A 15,972-nucleotide genomic window follows, 5' to 3' on the forward strand; every position below is an offset into this window, starting at 1 on the left:
ATGGGAAGCTCAGCTTTTTTCAGCTGCTTCAACTCCCCCCAACACACCCCTCAGCCACCTTTATGCCCCCCACCCACTTTGTCACTCCCACCGACCAACTGGTGCTATGTTTGGGCCAAGGGGGGCCAGAGGGGCGTCGGGGATACAGCTGCAGAACCCGTCTTGGATGACTGAGACGTAAATGTGACCCTTTCATAAACTGTTCAGAGTATCGTTGCAGAGGCTCTGGCCAATGAGGGCTCAGCAGGCACTAAAATGGCCTGACCAATGACAGAGCGTTTGCCAGCTATATAAACTGGGAGCAGGGACCCCCAGATTTGGGTGCCCCTATTTTGGCTGTGGTGAACAGGATCTGATCCCGAGGACTGTTACCTTTTGTTCTTGTCTGGTGTGCAGGTAAAGACTTATCACAGCGATGATTAGTTTGTGGATTTAAAGGGGGAGGAGCAGATGCGTGGATTCGGAGAACCTTTGAGACACTTAGAATTGCATAAATAACTGCTTTTCTGAAAAGAAGAGTTTTGGACTTGCAGTCCTCGATGAAATCCAAAGATTATTACATAACAATTCTAGGCTGTCTGAATGTATTTGATGCCTTCTCTAAAGAAAAGAGCCCTGCTGTGTATCAGATGTAATAGAACTTTTTCAGATTATTGTAAGTTAAGTGAAAACGGGGATGAGCATGTTGTTTTAGCAGAGCAGTAGCAGCGCTTGTTAAATTGTATAACATATGCAGACTACTGTAGACTAAATTTGATAGAATGAAGGTGATTGGTATGTGTAACTTGTTAACTGTGAAACTCAGCTTGTGTGTGTCATAATAATATAAATGCTACGTTTAAACGCTGGGGACATTTTAAGGACAGGGTTAAGGGTCACATGTTTTGGGGCTAAAAATACCCAGGCAACATGTACACCTCCCCCGATTCTATTTCAACCGGACATTTGAGCTTTTGAGAATCGAGTGACACTTGTTCCCAGGATTCCAACGCGGACCCCACTCATGCTCTGCAGCTGTCCTGCAGAACATCTCACATCTTCCAATGCTGAAGATTTGTTGTACATATTCAGACAACCCTCAGAGACACTTTCAATTTCAGAGACTTGGTTTCTTATAACTGTGAGTCTCAGCTTAAATTTTCTCATCAATGTTTCTTTGTCTCTGCAGTGTAAGAAAGCAATCATGCCTTTCGGAAACACCCACAACAACTTCAAGCTCAACTACAAGGTCGAGGAGGAGTTCCCCGACCTGAGCCTCCACAACAACCATATGGCCAAGGTTCTGACCAAGGAGCTGTATGGCAAGATTAGGGACAGGCAGACACCCAGTGGCTACACTGTGGATGATGTCATCCAGACTGGTGTCGACAACCCTGGTGAGGCCCAGAGACACACTTCAAGACTAATATATCTTTTTATGATTCATAAGATCATTCTGCCCTATTTAGGTCTACAAATATGTACAGAGCTGCAGTTATATAAACATTTCTTAATTTTGCCTGTGTATAGACACCTAATTAAATAATCACACTGTACAGAAGCTATTATCTTCGTTCCATCTTTTAATTCCTGCTTTCCTATTCTCTTCTGATGTTTAGGTCACCCCTTCATCATGACCGTTGGCTGCGTCGCTGGTGATGAGGAGTCCTATGAGGTCTTCAAGGAGCTTCTGGACCCCATCATCTCAGACCGTCATAATGGATACAAGCCTACTGACAAGCACAAGACCGACTTGAACTTCGAGAACCTGAAGGTACAGTACTTTGGCTCATTGTGTTAAGACTCTTAGAAACTTAGAAATCACCAGAGAAAACATATCCACTGTATAAGACTTTCACTTTGTAATCAAACATGATCATTTTTGTTTTTAGGGTGGTGACGACCTGGACCCCAACTATGTTCTGTCCAGCCGTGTCCGTACTGGACGTAGCATCAAGGGATTCACCCTGCCCCCCCACAACAGCCGTGGCGAGCGCAGAGCTATTGAGAAGCTGTCCGTTGAGGGTAAACTATGAATAAATTGAGTACATTAGTGTACCATAGGCTTTTCACAAGACTGATAAATGCAACAATATTTCAATCTGCAAATTTTCTGTTAAATCAGTTTAAATGGTCCTACATGCAGAATCCTAACAGTGCGTCTCTCTCTGCAGCTCTGGCCAGCCTGGATGGTGAGTTCAAGGGAAAGTACTACCCCCTGAAGTCTATGACTGATGCCGAGCAGGAGCAGCTGATCAGTGATCACTTCCTGTTCGACAAGCCTGTCTCCCCCCTGCTGACCTGTGCTGGAATGGCCCGTGACTGGCCTGATGCCAGGGGCATCTGGTGAGTACAACCCAGTATGGATTTACACGTTCACTCTGTATCTGTGGGCTTTATGTTAATGCTTTTCTGTTTTCATCCAGGCACAATGAGAACAAGTCCTTCCTGGTCTGGGTCAATGAGGAGGATCACCTGCGTGTCATCTCCATGGAGCAGGGTGGCAACATGAGGGAGGTCTTCAAGCGTTTCTGCGTTGGCCTGAAAAGGGTAAATGTCCAAATAGCCTGATTTGATTTGGAGAAAGCCGTGCAGATTGCAGCTGGATGTTCCTCTGACTTATCCTCTTTCTTATTTAACAGATTGAGGAGATCTTCAAGAAGCACAACCATGGCTTCATGTGGAACGAGCATCTCGGGTACATCCTGACCTGCCCCTCCAACCTGGGCACTGGACTGCGTGGTGGTGTCCATGTCAAGCTGCCCAAGCTGAGCACACACCCCAAGTTTGACGAGATTCTCACCAGGCTGCGTCTGCAGAAGCGTGGAACAGGTATGCATGTGCACACTTTTAAAAATGTACACCTGTGGATCAGCATGGCCGGTTCATGAAGATCTCTGCTTGGGGTCTCAGCACCCTGAGCTCTTATGTGTAATCTGTACCTGATCCCCTGTCCTTGGTCCTCTTTAGGTGGTGTGGACACAGCCTCTGTGGGTGGTGTGTTCGACATCTCCAACGCTGACCGTCTGGGCTCCTCTGAGGTGGACCAGGTCCAGCTGGTGGTTGATGGTGTCAAACTGATGGTTGAGATGGAGAAGAAGCTGGAGAAAGGAGAGGCAGTCGACAGCATGATCCCTGCCCAGAAGTAGAGAGGAACAATCTCATCTTTTTCCGTGACCATTCATTTATGTTCAACGGAGCCAGCTGATGGCTTTGCAGAGGAAAAAGCTGCTCACCTAGAGACTCTTGACTCCGCTCACCTTTTTTCTCCATACAGCTTTTTCTTTCTTTCCCCGTCATCATTTTTTTTTTCAAGTTCTCCTGTGTTGGTTGGTAACATCCTGGGATCAGCCTCCACTGAGCTGGGCTCGCCTAGCAGACGTGGCATCACCCAGTTTTTATAGCTAAGAGTAATGGTTATTGAAGGTGTTCATATTACTCAATAAAAGGTGCCCGTGAAACAACTGAATGAAATATTTGTCTTTTTTGTTGCAACATTGAGAAACTCAGAAAAACTATTTTATAATCTTTACTTGTTGATACTAACAATGATCCTCATAAAATGTCAACAAGATAAGATCATGTGTCACATCTGAAAACAAGACACCAAAATGAAGGAAAAAATGCCAACATCAGTGAATTTTATTAATCTTCAGCTCCATGTTCTCCTTAAATACCAGAATGACGCAATCTCACATTACAGTTTCTTTCTGAGGGGAGGAATTAAACAGTAGAGCAGTGTAAAATTACTCATTCAGGTAAAACTGTTATTCTGTCTTTTTTGCATATAACATCAACAGTTTCCATAATCAGTTTTGAAATGACAGTGCAGGTTAAATACTGAGCCCCCAGGGGTCTTAATACTGTACCATCCACCATCTGATCCAGACCAGTTACACATGGTCTCTAGCAGGTACACAAGCATTTACTCAACACTCAGGTCAACAAAAAAAACTCAACTCTTTAAGAATTTTCACAGTAGATTTCACCTTAAGACAATGTTCATCTGTCTTATGCTAAGACTGAGTTGTTTTACACAAAGTCATTTGCTTTTTAGCCTGTTTCATGTCAACAATTTCCACTGAATTGCTTTGCACACAACCTGATTAATATTTGCAATCAGGAGACATTTCTATGGCTTGAATGCAACCCTGGGCTGTCAACGTGTAAGGGACTTAACTGGGATCTCTGTAATTTCAAGTCAAGTAGCAATAGGCAATAAAAATTCCCTATGTCCCTATTGCGATTTATTTGAATTACACACTGTATATTGTGGTACATTTCATGGCATATCTAAATACTTCTAAGACCTCAGAAGCCCTCATGAATGTACTAAACCTATCTTTTATCCAACACGGTGAAGTCATTGTGCCTCACACACACTGTCCGGTTTGGTATTGTGAAAGGGGGGAATGACCTGGTGCTACGTCTAGCACCATTTTCTATGTATCAATTCATGTCTTGAAAACTGACTGTGTCTGCATCTCACAAAGCTTCTGATTCTAGGTGTGCATCATGTTTCATTGTTTACCCTAAAACCCAAACTCTGAAGTCATGCAGGATTGCAGGTTGATTTTGTTCCCCATTGTCACTGACAGAAACTGCTTAAAACTAGAATTACTTCCCTTGCTCTAGCTATAAATAAACCTTGAGCTCTAAGATATATACTATATTCATATATTTTTTATACAGCCATCAACTGACTGATATAAATCCTGTTTTTTTAATGATATTCTAAAAAATAAATAAAGTACCTGTGCAAATATCCACAAATTGAAGTGTTTCACATTTAAGACATTGGCGCCCTCCAGTGGCTAGTTCTGGGTATTACCTATACAGGTACACTGGAAGGAGCAGATTCAAGTCAAAGCAAAGTGCATTGAGGTCTATATTACCTAATGCTAATATACACCACAATGAGAAACGTCCAGGGAGAGGACAACAACAGACTCCTAGCGCCCATATTGGTTTCTGCTTCTCAACATGAGGAGGAGGACGGGTCAACACCACCCTCCCCACTCGTCGGGCTCCAGGAAACAGCACGCACCAAACAGGACTGAGAAGATGCCATACATGGGTCTTAAAATGTGAGAGTGTGGATGATGATAGTGCTCCCCTGTGAGAAAAACCTCCAACAAAGAGCAGAGGTAAGCCATATGCTCATTGTGCCGACAGAAAGAAGTAGGTGGTCCATATGCGTGTGGACAGCTGAGCCTGTTCAATTTAAAGAGTTTAACTTCAGTGTGGAAGAGACTGGTGTCTGTCTTGGGTCACTGTGAGCAAAGCCACAACTGAGAGAGAGTATCAACAGTAAATTAGTAGCCAAACAACATGATCTGTAGCCTACAGAAATATCACAGTATGTTTTAACTAAAATAAAACGGGGAGAATAGAAAGCTGTTTTTTTTTTGTTTCTTGATTTTTTTTTACATTAAATATGCACTGTATGAAGGCGCTAGGGGTTGTTCACTTTAAAGGCAACGGACTGAACAGAAGAAAGTACCGTCCACACTGCCTCCATCATTTCCAAATTCAGAAGAGGCCCCCTCCCTGATACCCACAGCCATCAACAATGCACACACCAGTTTATACACTGTGCCACAAAAACAGGAGGGTGGATACTTGGACATGTGTTTGTGTTTTAATTGCTTGGCTGATCCCCTTTTGGGGGTTTCCCATCGACATACTGACATGATGACTGAGGCGAGGTCACATGGCACAAAACCATAGAATTGCATTGCACTGAAAATACATCAGACTTACAGTGTGTCATATTTTGAGACGACTGACTGCCTTCACATGGACAGGTCTGCGTGACGTTAGGAGCTCACGCTGACTTTAAGCAACTCGCACAGTTTTTAAAAGTCGAGGGTTAGGGAACATTTTTCTCAGGTTTGTGTCACTGCTGTTTTGTCTTCGGAGCGATGCTTTTGAAGAAAGGTAAAGAATGAGGTGGGAGTTACTGTCATTGACCAGCACTGACAGGCATGAATCTAGCCAATCAGGGAGCAGCATGTATGGTGCACGTTGTCTTTCTGAGCGCCAGTATAGATGAAAGTTGTATTAGTTCTTTAACTAAATAAATTTAGATAATTAATGCAACAAAAATCTAGAATTCAACATGACTTTTCCAAATTTATGAGGGTCTTTTTCACAGTAAAGTTGATCTACATTTCTATTTTCTGTGATTGAGAGATGATGAGAACTCCACTGGATAATCAAGCTCAACATGTCACTGGTTCATTAGTGTCAGCCTCTGATTGGCTGTTCCAAAAGCCTGTCAACCCTGCTCCCACTGACCTTAATCCAGTGCAGTCATCACTGCTGTTTGTGCACCAATCAATGCGATGCAACCCTCTGCTGCTGCTCATCTTCTCACCAAATATGACCACCTCCACATTTGTGCAAGTTATTGTCCCCAGGTGATGAAACGTCAGCAGGTAATCATTGTTAGGAGAAACAAATTAACAGTGAACATAAACATATAAAAGAAGAGTTTAAAAAATAAGGACTGGCTTGTCAATGACGTCCACTACACAATGGTGTTTAAACTGTAGTGATGATAGTGACAGTGGGTAAAAACAATTATTAGAGCAATAAATAACAAAATTAAGAGTCATTATGGCTAGAGTAGCAATAACAAATATTCAACTAGATTCCATCTGATCCAGGTCCAGTGGGTGCAGCAGCTCAGAGAAGAAGTTGGCTGAGCTGGGTGGGGTGATAGGGTGAAGTGTGGGTGCATCAGTCTATGTGACTTTTACGGGTCAGGCGTGTGTGTGTGTGTGTGTGTGTGTGTGTATGTGTGTGTGTTCGTATGTGTGTGTGTGTGTGTGTGTGTGTGTGCAAGGGGGGTTGTAATGAAAGAAACAGAAGGAGAAGTCTTTTCTCTCGGGTCCAGCCCCTCACCCCTTCTCTGCTTTTTTTTTTCTTCAACTATTTCCACCCCTTTGAAATTGCACAAGAACACACACACACGCATCAACACTCACACAAAAAAGCACAAGCCTACGCAAAAACACACCCTTTGTTCAAAGTTCAAGGTCCTTAGAGATTTGGGTGGCAATGTCCCGAAAAGCTAGCGGTGCCCCCCAGAGTCGCGTGTAGCGCACCCCGTTAGAAGTCTCGGAGTTGCCCGTGGAAAGATGGCACACTTCGGCCTCGAAAGCCACGCTGCCCCCTGCCACGCCGTGGGTACAGGAGAGCAGAAAGGGGCCGGCGTGGTGGACCTGGCAGCCACATCCGAGCGCTGCCTCCCGCAGAGCAAGTACCACCTCCGCAGGGTCCCGCCGCCCCCCGCCTCTCAGATCCCAGCCACGTCCGACGGCCCGGGGCTCGGACGCTTTTTGATACCCAGGTAAATGGCAACTAAAGGCAGGAAAAACAAAATAATTATACTGCATTATTCTCATAATAGAAAAAATAACTATTGTCTAGTTGCAGTCAATGCAGTAGGAGCATGTACTGACCTTGTGACCGCAAATCTCCTGATTCCCTCAGATTCATTTGTGACCCTGTAAGACAAACAGGGTCAGTAAGATGTAGTCCACTGCAGTACAGTACCACCAGCCCTAATTCTCAGATGAGAGGGTATTCAGCAGTGGATATAATACAGTGAGACCGAGCAAGCATCAACAAGAAGCATGAGATGTGTAGACCAGTTTCTCCCTCTCCTGCACTCACAGGGATGTCCTCTTCTCTCACTCACAGCATGCAGAATCATTGTTGTGTATGGTACTGCACATTCCCATCCACTGTTCCCAACAACATATGGAATAAACATTCAGTGGGTTTCATCCCAACAACCACAAATACTTAATGAAAACATAAAACAACTTTTCTAAGCGTTTATCTAGGATGATCATGGAGTAAAAGCCAATGTCTTCCTGAAACTTTATTGCAACCATGCTTGAAAACAAATGTGTAAGACCTTGACAGCATGAAGATGATGAACAAGTGCATGCAGACAAGCAATAATTCATAGATAGAGGTATAAAAAAGTCAGGCAGGCATTCATGGACCGGAGCAACGTTCCGTATGACGAGGCAGACAGATGGGGCGGCACAGGTAGACAAGTAAGAAGCGTGACACATGGGAACTTACTAACTGTTTTTGATCCTTGTGGAAGAGTACAACCCGAGACTGATTTGTTTGAGCCCTGGCGCTTGGACGGGTCAAGGTTGACCCTGATGCCATTACAGGGGGAAAACAGAACAAGAGAGAAAGAGGGAGTACGGGGTGAGAGCAGGGGGTTGGGTAGGGGGTAAGAGAGAAGATAAATGAATCACAGGAGAGCAAGTGGTGAAAAAGAGCGCAGCGCAGCAGCTGATTGGCAAGGATAAAGCTGAGGTTTGATAAGATTAGACATGTGTGATTATGACGACTGGCAGGGAGAGGGGAGGGGAGGATAATCCAGGGCCAAACAAGGGCTTGCCAAAAAGCCCTGGTGAATAAAATGCTCTGATAAGCATGGATCCATAGTCAGGCTGCCTCCACGCTAAAAGGCAGAAGCTGACCACAATGCTTCATGGTTTAATTTCACATACTGCCTATTAAATGAATTTAATAGGAATAACAGAATCCTATTATAACTCTAAACAAGCCTTAACGACTAATGACCACGCAACAGCATGTGGGGACAAGATATTAAATAAAAACCACCCAGTCTAAAGCAAAGAAAATCGAGAGCGGTACCTAATCCCCTCTACATATTCTGATATGAAATAAAAAATGCTAACATATAACCTTGATCTGACAGAAGTACCTACAGAATTACTAAAACATTTTACAAAACATGTGCAGTTAAGGGAATAGTTTAAAAATCTTTAAAAAAGTGCTCATTCACTGTCTTACTGAGAGTCATGCTCCTCACAGGGTTTCCCAGTTGTGAAGTTGTTGTTCCGACTTTGGTGTGTTAAAGTGCTTTGAAATTGGAGTGGGGATAAAACATAGAATGCAAACACAATTACGATTGTAAAATACGTTAATTTGTATATAAGTGACGACATTAGTAATTTGGTAACTCATAAACCAAACATACCAGGCATTGTCCTGACTTGAGATGGCGTTCATGTCAATTTTCCCAATCTGAATATTCCAATTATTCGGACATCACATGAACGCACAATTTATATCCCTCTTGCGGTAATTCATTTGTGCAGGTGTGACAGTCATCACATTTGGGTGTGGACCAAACTAACCACACCTTAACCCTCAAGAGGACGTGGTCTCAGTTTGGTCCCAAAACAACTAGTTTGTGGTGAGAATGTGATTTACTCTGTGAGTGTGAGCTATTCAGCTCCTTTAGCCAATGTGCCTTTCCTTTCTGGGATGCAGCTGCCTACATGGTAGCAGTAGCAATGTTCCTTTCACAGAAGTATTAACACTGACAGTACTGGACCTTCTTCCAGTACCTCTAGTATTTACATGTTCCTGTCCCTGACACATCATACCAATTTTATAAGTTTGTAGGGAATTTTCTTTTCTGAAAAGAAACAGAACCAAGTGTAAAACGCTGCAAGTCGAGGGATTTGGAACAGTTCAAACAGACTCTAGTTTAAAAATGAAGCTACAAGAATGTTAGCTTAGCTTAGTTCAGCTCAATGGTTTTAAGCAGAGAGGAACAGCTTGTCTGGCACAGACATAAATGTGGAATTGATCTTCCCATTTGAGATATTGTTTGAATGAGACCCACTACATAGCTGCGCTGTGGGGGAAAAATCGTAGTTAAAAATTAAATATGAATAATAAGTTCAGTGAGAGCTGACTGCTAGCTTAGCTCAAACTAGCAACAGGGGAAATGTTAGCCTGGGGCTAATGTTTCAAAATACACCAACAAACATCTTAAACATAAAACTCACTTTTTAAACACATTACATCTCACACTTACTATTGCTAACTATGCTTGCACAATAGTCCAGCAAAAAGACATTGGTTTCTTTATGGATTCAAATACGTATGACGTGCAACTGATAAGATTTAAAGGTGTTTGGTCGGTGTACTTTCAACTTTCAAGTGACGGCAGGACAGGATGTCCTCCATAACTCCTGCTTCATATGAATTGAACAAATATATCTTCTCAATAGGCATATTCCCACAAGTTCAAAATTAACTTTACAATGTTAACCTTTTTAAAGTAAATATTACATTTTCATCATCATCATCATCATCATCATCATCATCATCATCATCATCATCATCATCATCATCATCATCATCATCATCAATAAAATGTATTATTCTACATTTAACATATTAACAGGGAGTGGTGAGTCTGATTACGTCTATTACACCTAAATAGATCAAAAACGCTAGTGCTTCTTGTGTTTGGAGGCCTAGGACAGTTGGGTGCTCTGATGCTCGTGTAGAAGTACCTGCGAGTGAGTTTCGAGGTCAGCTTTGTGAAGAGGTTGGAGGTCGCCCTGGTGCGGGCGTGGGGCAGGGGGCTAGCCTCATGGTGAGACAGGGTAGGTGAAGTGGGTGGTGCAGAATAAACCGGAGGCCCGCGGTCCCTCAGCTGTCCCCCGTGAAAGGTGCTGCGAATTGTGGAGCCTCGGGTCAGGCGGCATCGGTCCGAAGAGGAAGAGGAGGAGGCTCCCCCCGCCCCAGAAATGCTGAGCGTGGAGGGAGACGCTGCAGGCAAGCGGTGGCTCAAAGAGCTGCAAGAAAGAGAGAGGAACAGCAGAAATGATTTAATAAATTATGTCTTGAGGCAAATCGGAACTATCAATCATTCATTCCAGAAAACACCTTCTGCATTGGCTGGGTCAGAAGATTACAAGTTTGAAAAGTAGAAAATATCTGAGGGGGAAGAGTGAGGAAGGAGCGAACACCTTAGTAGCCTGCTTCTTATATTTCTTTCCCCTATCATTATTGGAGAGCATGATCATTCAGTTTGAGCAGAAACATTCCACATTTTTCAGATTTTGTAATGCTTTTAATCAAAACCCTGCGCTCACACTCTAATAGCCCCTCCGTGACATATATATGCTCTACCTGTGCTGAAACTGTTTCCTGCGATTCAGCTATTCTCCTCACTCTCAGAATTTTCTTCTGAATTTGTTAGTGCAACAAATCTGTCAAATTCCCTAACCAATAGAATGGCAGGTTTAGTGTTGATGAATAAAATTGTCCTGCCGGTGTTGTGGGTGTGTTAACCGGCAAAAAAAAATGGTTGCATTGTGGAAGGAAGAGGAATATGTTTTGTAAAAATGACAATATTTCTGGTTCTGTGGCATCAAATTTAAATCCTTTTTTGTCAATTGTTAGACTGTATTATACAGGAGTGTGATGCTAAATTTAAGCAGTAAAGGCAGCCGTGGCTTAATGGGTAGAGTGGTTGTCCTCTAACCAGCAGGTCAGCGGTTTGATCCCAATCTTACCATTTGGTATGCAGAAATACTGAACCCCGAATTGCTGCCCACAGATGCACTGTATGAATATGTGTGTGAATGGCGATAACCTGTACTGTAACAAGGTCAACAAGACCAGAAAAGCTCTATATAAATACAGACCATTAAAAAGCAGAACTGTCTTAACATTGTTTTGTAATATTCACCCCAGTAAAATAGGTGTAATTATACATTTAAATCTACATTAACCCATATTCAAGCAAACTCTTTTCCAAATTTTTTCAGTGATGGAATTCTTCCATTTTCTTGCTCACAGTTGAACCCCAACTGGCCCCACAACACACTTGACATCCAACAGCCACACACAAGCATACAGAACAGCTACACTTCCTATTCAGCACAATATTTAGCCTGTGGCTGTGGGTATATTTCCGTTTGAAACAACTGAAGGTGATGGCTGCTAAGTAAATATTATTACTCTAAATGATAATAAACATACAACCATCTTACATTATTTTAATCTTAGTGTGTGTTAATGACTTGTAACGATGAAGCTCCATCAAATAGTTGGTGCACTCACTTAAAAGTATCCCATGGTAGCTACTGAATGAAAACAGCAACCACTGTGTGTTAAACATTAAAGCCTTCAGTAAAAAGTAGTACCTGTTGTCTTTGCCATTCTGCAGGAGAGAGTGTCTGTCAGCGCCCGAGCGGTCTGTGCACACGTATGTATTCCGGCGTGTCATGGCGCTTCCAGGGATGTTATTCTAAACAGAGAGGAATAAATTATGATGCAGATTAGATTAGACTACTCATGATAAGATTACTCTTACACAGCAAAGCTGCATCTGTGTCTATATCTGTGTATTTCAGAAATATGGGTCTATTAAGGTAGTGGTCTTGGTTTTAATAAATTGTCTAGATCGCTCCATTTTCTCTGTTTATTCCCTTTCTCCTACTAATTATGTCTCTGATACGGATACATGCACACAAATATACAAAAGAACAATCTTATGTTATAAATATCAAATAATGACTGTTATTCATCCAAAAGGAAATGATTATGGGAAATAGAACTGGATATTTTAACAGTGGCAAAACAGAAAACTTCCTCGGGTCCTGTCCCACCCCTCAATGTGAAAGGAGAGAAGTCTCTGAAAAACTCTCCTGGGTCATCTACATCTTCGGACGTATGCTTTATGTATTTATTCGGACAAATTTGTATCCCACCGTACGGTGTAGAGATGTGTGTCAGGGTTGATGAGCAAAAGGTCAAAATTAAAGCAGGTTGGTAATCATGCTAGCAAGAGCATGCTACACTTTCAAAGAATGCATCCGATAAATCCCATCCCCTCACATCAGCCCTCTCGTCAAATGCCCCCAAAGGAGCAGTGGAAGAAGTCGACTTTTCCGCGACTTGCTTGCTAACTCCTGACTGGCATCTCAGGTCATTAGCAGTGAGAGCATGGGTAGAATGGTTGCAGGCAGGTAGGTCGGTTAGTGACAGACAGGTATGGCAGCCAATCATTTTGTTTGGTCCAAATGAAATGATTGGCCTTGTCTATTAATGTACTGTGAGGTCCACAGACACCAGCTTTTTAAAGTAGTCTCAAAGCTCCGGGCCCTTATGCAAAAGCCTGGACCCTTTTTGTTTAATGCAAGTAGGACATAAATTCATAAGAAACTCTCCTCACTTGAGAAGCACTTACTGTGGTGGCAGTCATGTCTTTGCGGCGGTCTGGGATCTCAGACTTGTTGGGGTTGTTGGCACTGCTGACCATTGGGCTGGAGGGAGGGAGGCTGTGGCTCCCCATCACGCTGCAGCTGGCCTTACGTGAAGGCATTCGCCCCTCCCGTAGCTCCCGGTCCCCTGTGCTGGTCGGGCTCCGTTTGGGGTGCATGACGGGCATGGAAGGCCCACCTTTGTTGTGGAGGACAGCAGAGCACAGACACACAGAGACTCATATAAGGAGTATTCTGCAGCAGGTCTGCAAACAGCAAAACGCATTGTCTATTCAAGATGAAATCTCGCTGAATTCTGATCGAGTTCTTCTCTTATCATATATTTTTAACTGTAACACTGCATGAATTAGGAGGTCAGAGAAGAGACTCACAGAAGTCACTGTGCCGTCGCTGCCTGTGGTAAGTGGAGGCACTGCGCTGGGTCTTGCTGTGTGAGGAGGAGGTGGAGGAGGAAGAGGAACCAGTGGCTGAGGAGTGCTTGTTGGTCCCGTTGGTGATGGGGCTGGGTCGTACCCTTGCCAGGGACAGGCTGCTGGCAGAGCGAGCCTCACTGGCCTCCTGTAATGTTGCAGTCACATTGGAGAGCGAAGCGTCAGAAAGTCTGAGCCAATATAACCTTAGATATGCTTATTATCTCATAGAGAAGGCTGAATGGGTGATTGAACACACCAGTGTTTGGTCTTATTTTGTAATCACATTTCCTGAAAAATTTTGCTGGGTTTTTAAACGTAGATACTTTTTGAGAACCGAACCACATGTGACAGAAGCACTGAGTATCAGATACTGCTGTTGTATTGGATGTTTGGTCACATTCCCTGCAGCTCCTGAATGAGCACTCTGATGCTGGTCAGATAGCTCCATTGTCAATTTATCAACACATGAAGCAGATCCCTGAGGGAGCAAAGGAGAATATGGAGATTGCCATACATTTAGAGGCAGATTTAATCAATCAATCGGTCAATCAATCAATCAATCAGGCAAATGTAGTATATTTAGAGAGACATAGCTTGCACTGAGGTCAAGTTCAGGTCAGAATCATTATTTGTATCAATTGTATCAATCAATCAATCAACCAATTAATCAAAAAATGATTTGTATAGCTCATATCTACAAATGACAATTAGTCTCATAGTGGAGAGGGGGGGGGGGGTATGTAGAAACCACTACATGTGCGAGATTCCACTCCCAGGATGAACTGAAGTGCAATAGCTTATTTTGTCTAAAAACATCTACGATTTTGAGAGTTTCATGAGATAAAGTTCAGAAAGGCAGAATATTAGGACAATAAAGTCATAATTTTAGGGTATGTGTCTTTTGACAGGGGAGATTTCAGAAGATCAGTCTATTGCCCATGTTAAAATGAGGAATTTGTAGAATCTGTATTCTAATTTGTATAAAAAATAATGAATTACTACTTTTGCTTTTTTTACAGATCAGGACTTTGAAAAGATTGTGCAAGAAACTGAGTCTTTTTCAAAGAAAGAACTACACACCCTTGAGATTGGTAGCCAATAAACATTTTGGATCCAGAAGTTAAGGAACTCTGGCGAGCCCGGATTCTCCTATTGCTGAATGAATACTGTATTAACCTGCATTAGGTAGATCTATGTAACTCACGTCGCCTTTGCGGCCCAGCAGTAAGTAGGTGGCGGTGACCTCATTGTATTTCTGATTGAGCAGAGCGTCCTTGATTTCCTCTGGAGTGAAGCCCATCCCCACCATCACCTCTGAGAAACACAAGCAAAGGTAAGAATAAGACGGTGATACAGTGAAACATCTTGAGTGTATCTTGACAACAATGATATGTTTGTGTTGGCACGGCAGCTGTCTCACCTATGCGAGCTGCATCACTGTAGTCCTCAACAGGTTCTATGTGGGGCTTCAGGTCCTCCCCATCATACCCTGAATTTATCCACTTGTCCTTCATGACTTGCTGTAGAAACAGAGACAAACAAAAGCTTCAGCTGCGTTCAGATATAAGGTAACATTTTGAATCCATGAGCGGTTTGGCACTCCTCACATCAAGGGTGCAGCGTTTGGCAGGGTTGAGCACCAGGAATCTGCGAAGGATCCCCTCGCAGTCTGTAGACATGTAGAATGGCACACGGTACTTTCCCCGCAGCACACGCTCCCTCAGCTCCTATTGTCACATCAGAAGTATGTTACACGTGAAGTTAATTTCAAATGCAACAAGCCATACACAAACCAGTGAAATGTGAAACAAAAATATACAGATTATAAAGGAAGAGCTGCTAAATTGATATTCTTTAGTGTCAGGAAACAGTCAGAGTACAATTTAACTCCATGGAAGAAATTCAGATTTCCCCCTCTCACAACTGTTATTTGTCTCCACCCTCTGGTCGAGCTCTAAGGGGCCATTCATTGCCATCTGCTGGATTCTAAGTAAAAATACTACTTTTACTTTTCTGTCCAACAGCAGGTTCTACTCCAGAGTGCATTAACATTACTGAATCACAGAAACAATTGGAATAGAAATGAAAAGTAAATGATCAGGTACTATGAACATCTGTGATACTGTACAGCTGAACATTTTAAATGGCAGTGTATCTTGTATACAGCTATAGATTTTCCAGCTTTTAACGGCTAAATAAAAATGTATCCAGAAAAATACTCTTTTACAGCGAGCAGGCTTTACATTTAATCCTCAACCTTTAACAACAACTCTTCTACATGCTCAAAGGTGAAAATCTTCTGATGTGTCCAAGGTCCACCTACAGACACCGACACAAAACTGAATGAAAAAGCGTGAAGCCACAGTCACATTGTCCTCTTGTCATCAGTTTAGAGGATACACATACTGAACATACTGCACATGCTGTAACGTGTTTCACACATCTATTGACATAAGGACAGCAGAAAGTCTACACATCTTCCGCCC

General features: G+C 42.9%; 2 protein-coding genes across 3 annotated transcripts in view; one reads left to right on the top strand and one right to left on the bottom strand.

Annotated features, from left to right (window-relative positions):
- The first annotated feature begins 253 nt into the window (after positions 1 to 253).
- On the top strand, positions 254 to 3,444 carry ckma (creatine kinase, muscle a). The gene is made up of 8 exons (XM_062406378.1): positions 254 to 396; positions 1,169 to 1,376; positions 1,599 to 1,753; positions 1,872 to 2,004; positions 2,154 to 2,325; positions 2,406 to 2,529; positions 2,622 to 2,811; positions 2,950 to 3,444. The coding sequence occupies exons 2-8, from the start codon at positions 1,184 to 1,186 to the stop codon at positions 3,126 to 3,128; spliced, it is 1,146 nt and encodes a 381-aa protein (XP_062262362.1). The 5' UTR covers positions 254 to 396; positions 1,169 to 1,183; the 3' UTR covers positions 3,129 to 3,444.
- A 970-nt stretch (positions 3,445 to 4,414) lies between these two features.
- Positions 4,415 to 15,972, bottom strand: part of mark4a (MAP/microtubule affinity-regulating kinase 4a) — a 28,176-nt gene continuing 16,618 nt past the window's right edge. Inside the window, exons 9-18 of one of the 2 annotated variants that reach the window (XM_062406380.1) lie at positions 15,094 to 15,213; positions 14,907 to 15,006; positions 14,691 to 14,800; positions 13,445 to 13,631; positions 13,040 to 13,251; positions 11,994 to 12,097; positions 10,353 to 10,637; positions 8,083 to 8,165; positions 7,449 to 7,493; positions 7,149 to 7,347 (exon numbers count right to left, since the gene is read on the bottom strand). In XM_062406380.1, coding sequence (XP_062262364.1) covers positions 7,283 to 7,347; positions 7,449 to 7,493; positions 8,083 to 8,165; positions 10,353 to 10,637; positions 11,994 to 12,097; positions 13,040 to 13,251; positions 13,445 to 13,631; positions 14,691 to 14,800; positions 14,907 to 15,006; positions 15,094 to 15,213 — 1,311 coding nt within the window. In that variant the 3' untranslated portion in view covers positions 7,149 to 7,282. Of the gene's footprint in view, positions 7,348 to 7,448; positions 7,494 to 8,082; positions 8,166 to 10,352; positions 10,638 to 11,993; positions 12,098 to 13,039; positions 13,252 to 13,444; positions 13,632 to 14,690; positions 14,801 to 14,906; positions 15,007 to 15,093; positions 15,214 to 15,972 lie in introns of both variants that reach the window. The other variant, XM_062406379.1, reaches the window with a different exon arrangement.

This window comes from Platichthys flesus, chromosome 15 (assembly GCF_949316205.1).
Source record: "Platichthys flesus chromosome 15, fPlaFle2.1, whole genome shotgun sequence".
In the NCBI taxonomy this organism is placed as follows: Eukaryota; Metazoa; Chordata; class Actinopteri; order Pleuronectiformes; family Pleuronectidae; genus Platichthys; species Platichthys flesus.

Excerpts from the sequence above, each read along its gene's own strand:
- ckma (XM_062406378.1), top strand. The coding sequence starts at position 1,184 with ATGCCTTTCGGAAACACCCACAACAACTTCAAGCTCAACTACAAGGTC. Across the intron at positions 1,377-1,598 it reads GACTGGTGTCGACAACCCTG|GTCACCCCTTCATCATGACC; the intron begins GTGAGGCCCAGA and ends TCTGATGTTTAG. Across the intron at positions 2,530-2,621 it reads TCTGCGTTGGCCTGAAAAGG|ATTGAGGAGATCTTCAAGAA; the intron begins GTAAATGTCCAA and ends CTTATTTAACAG.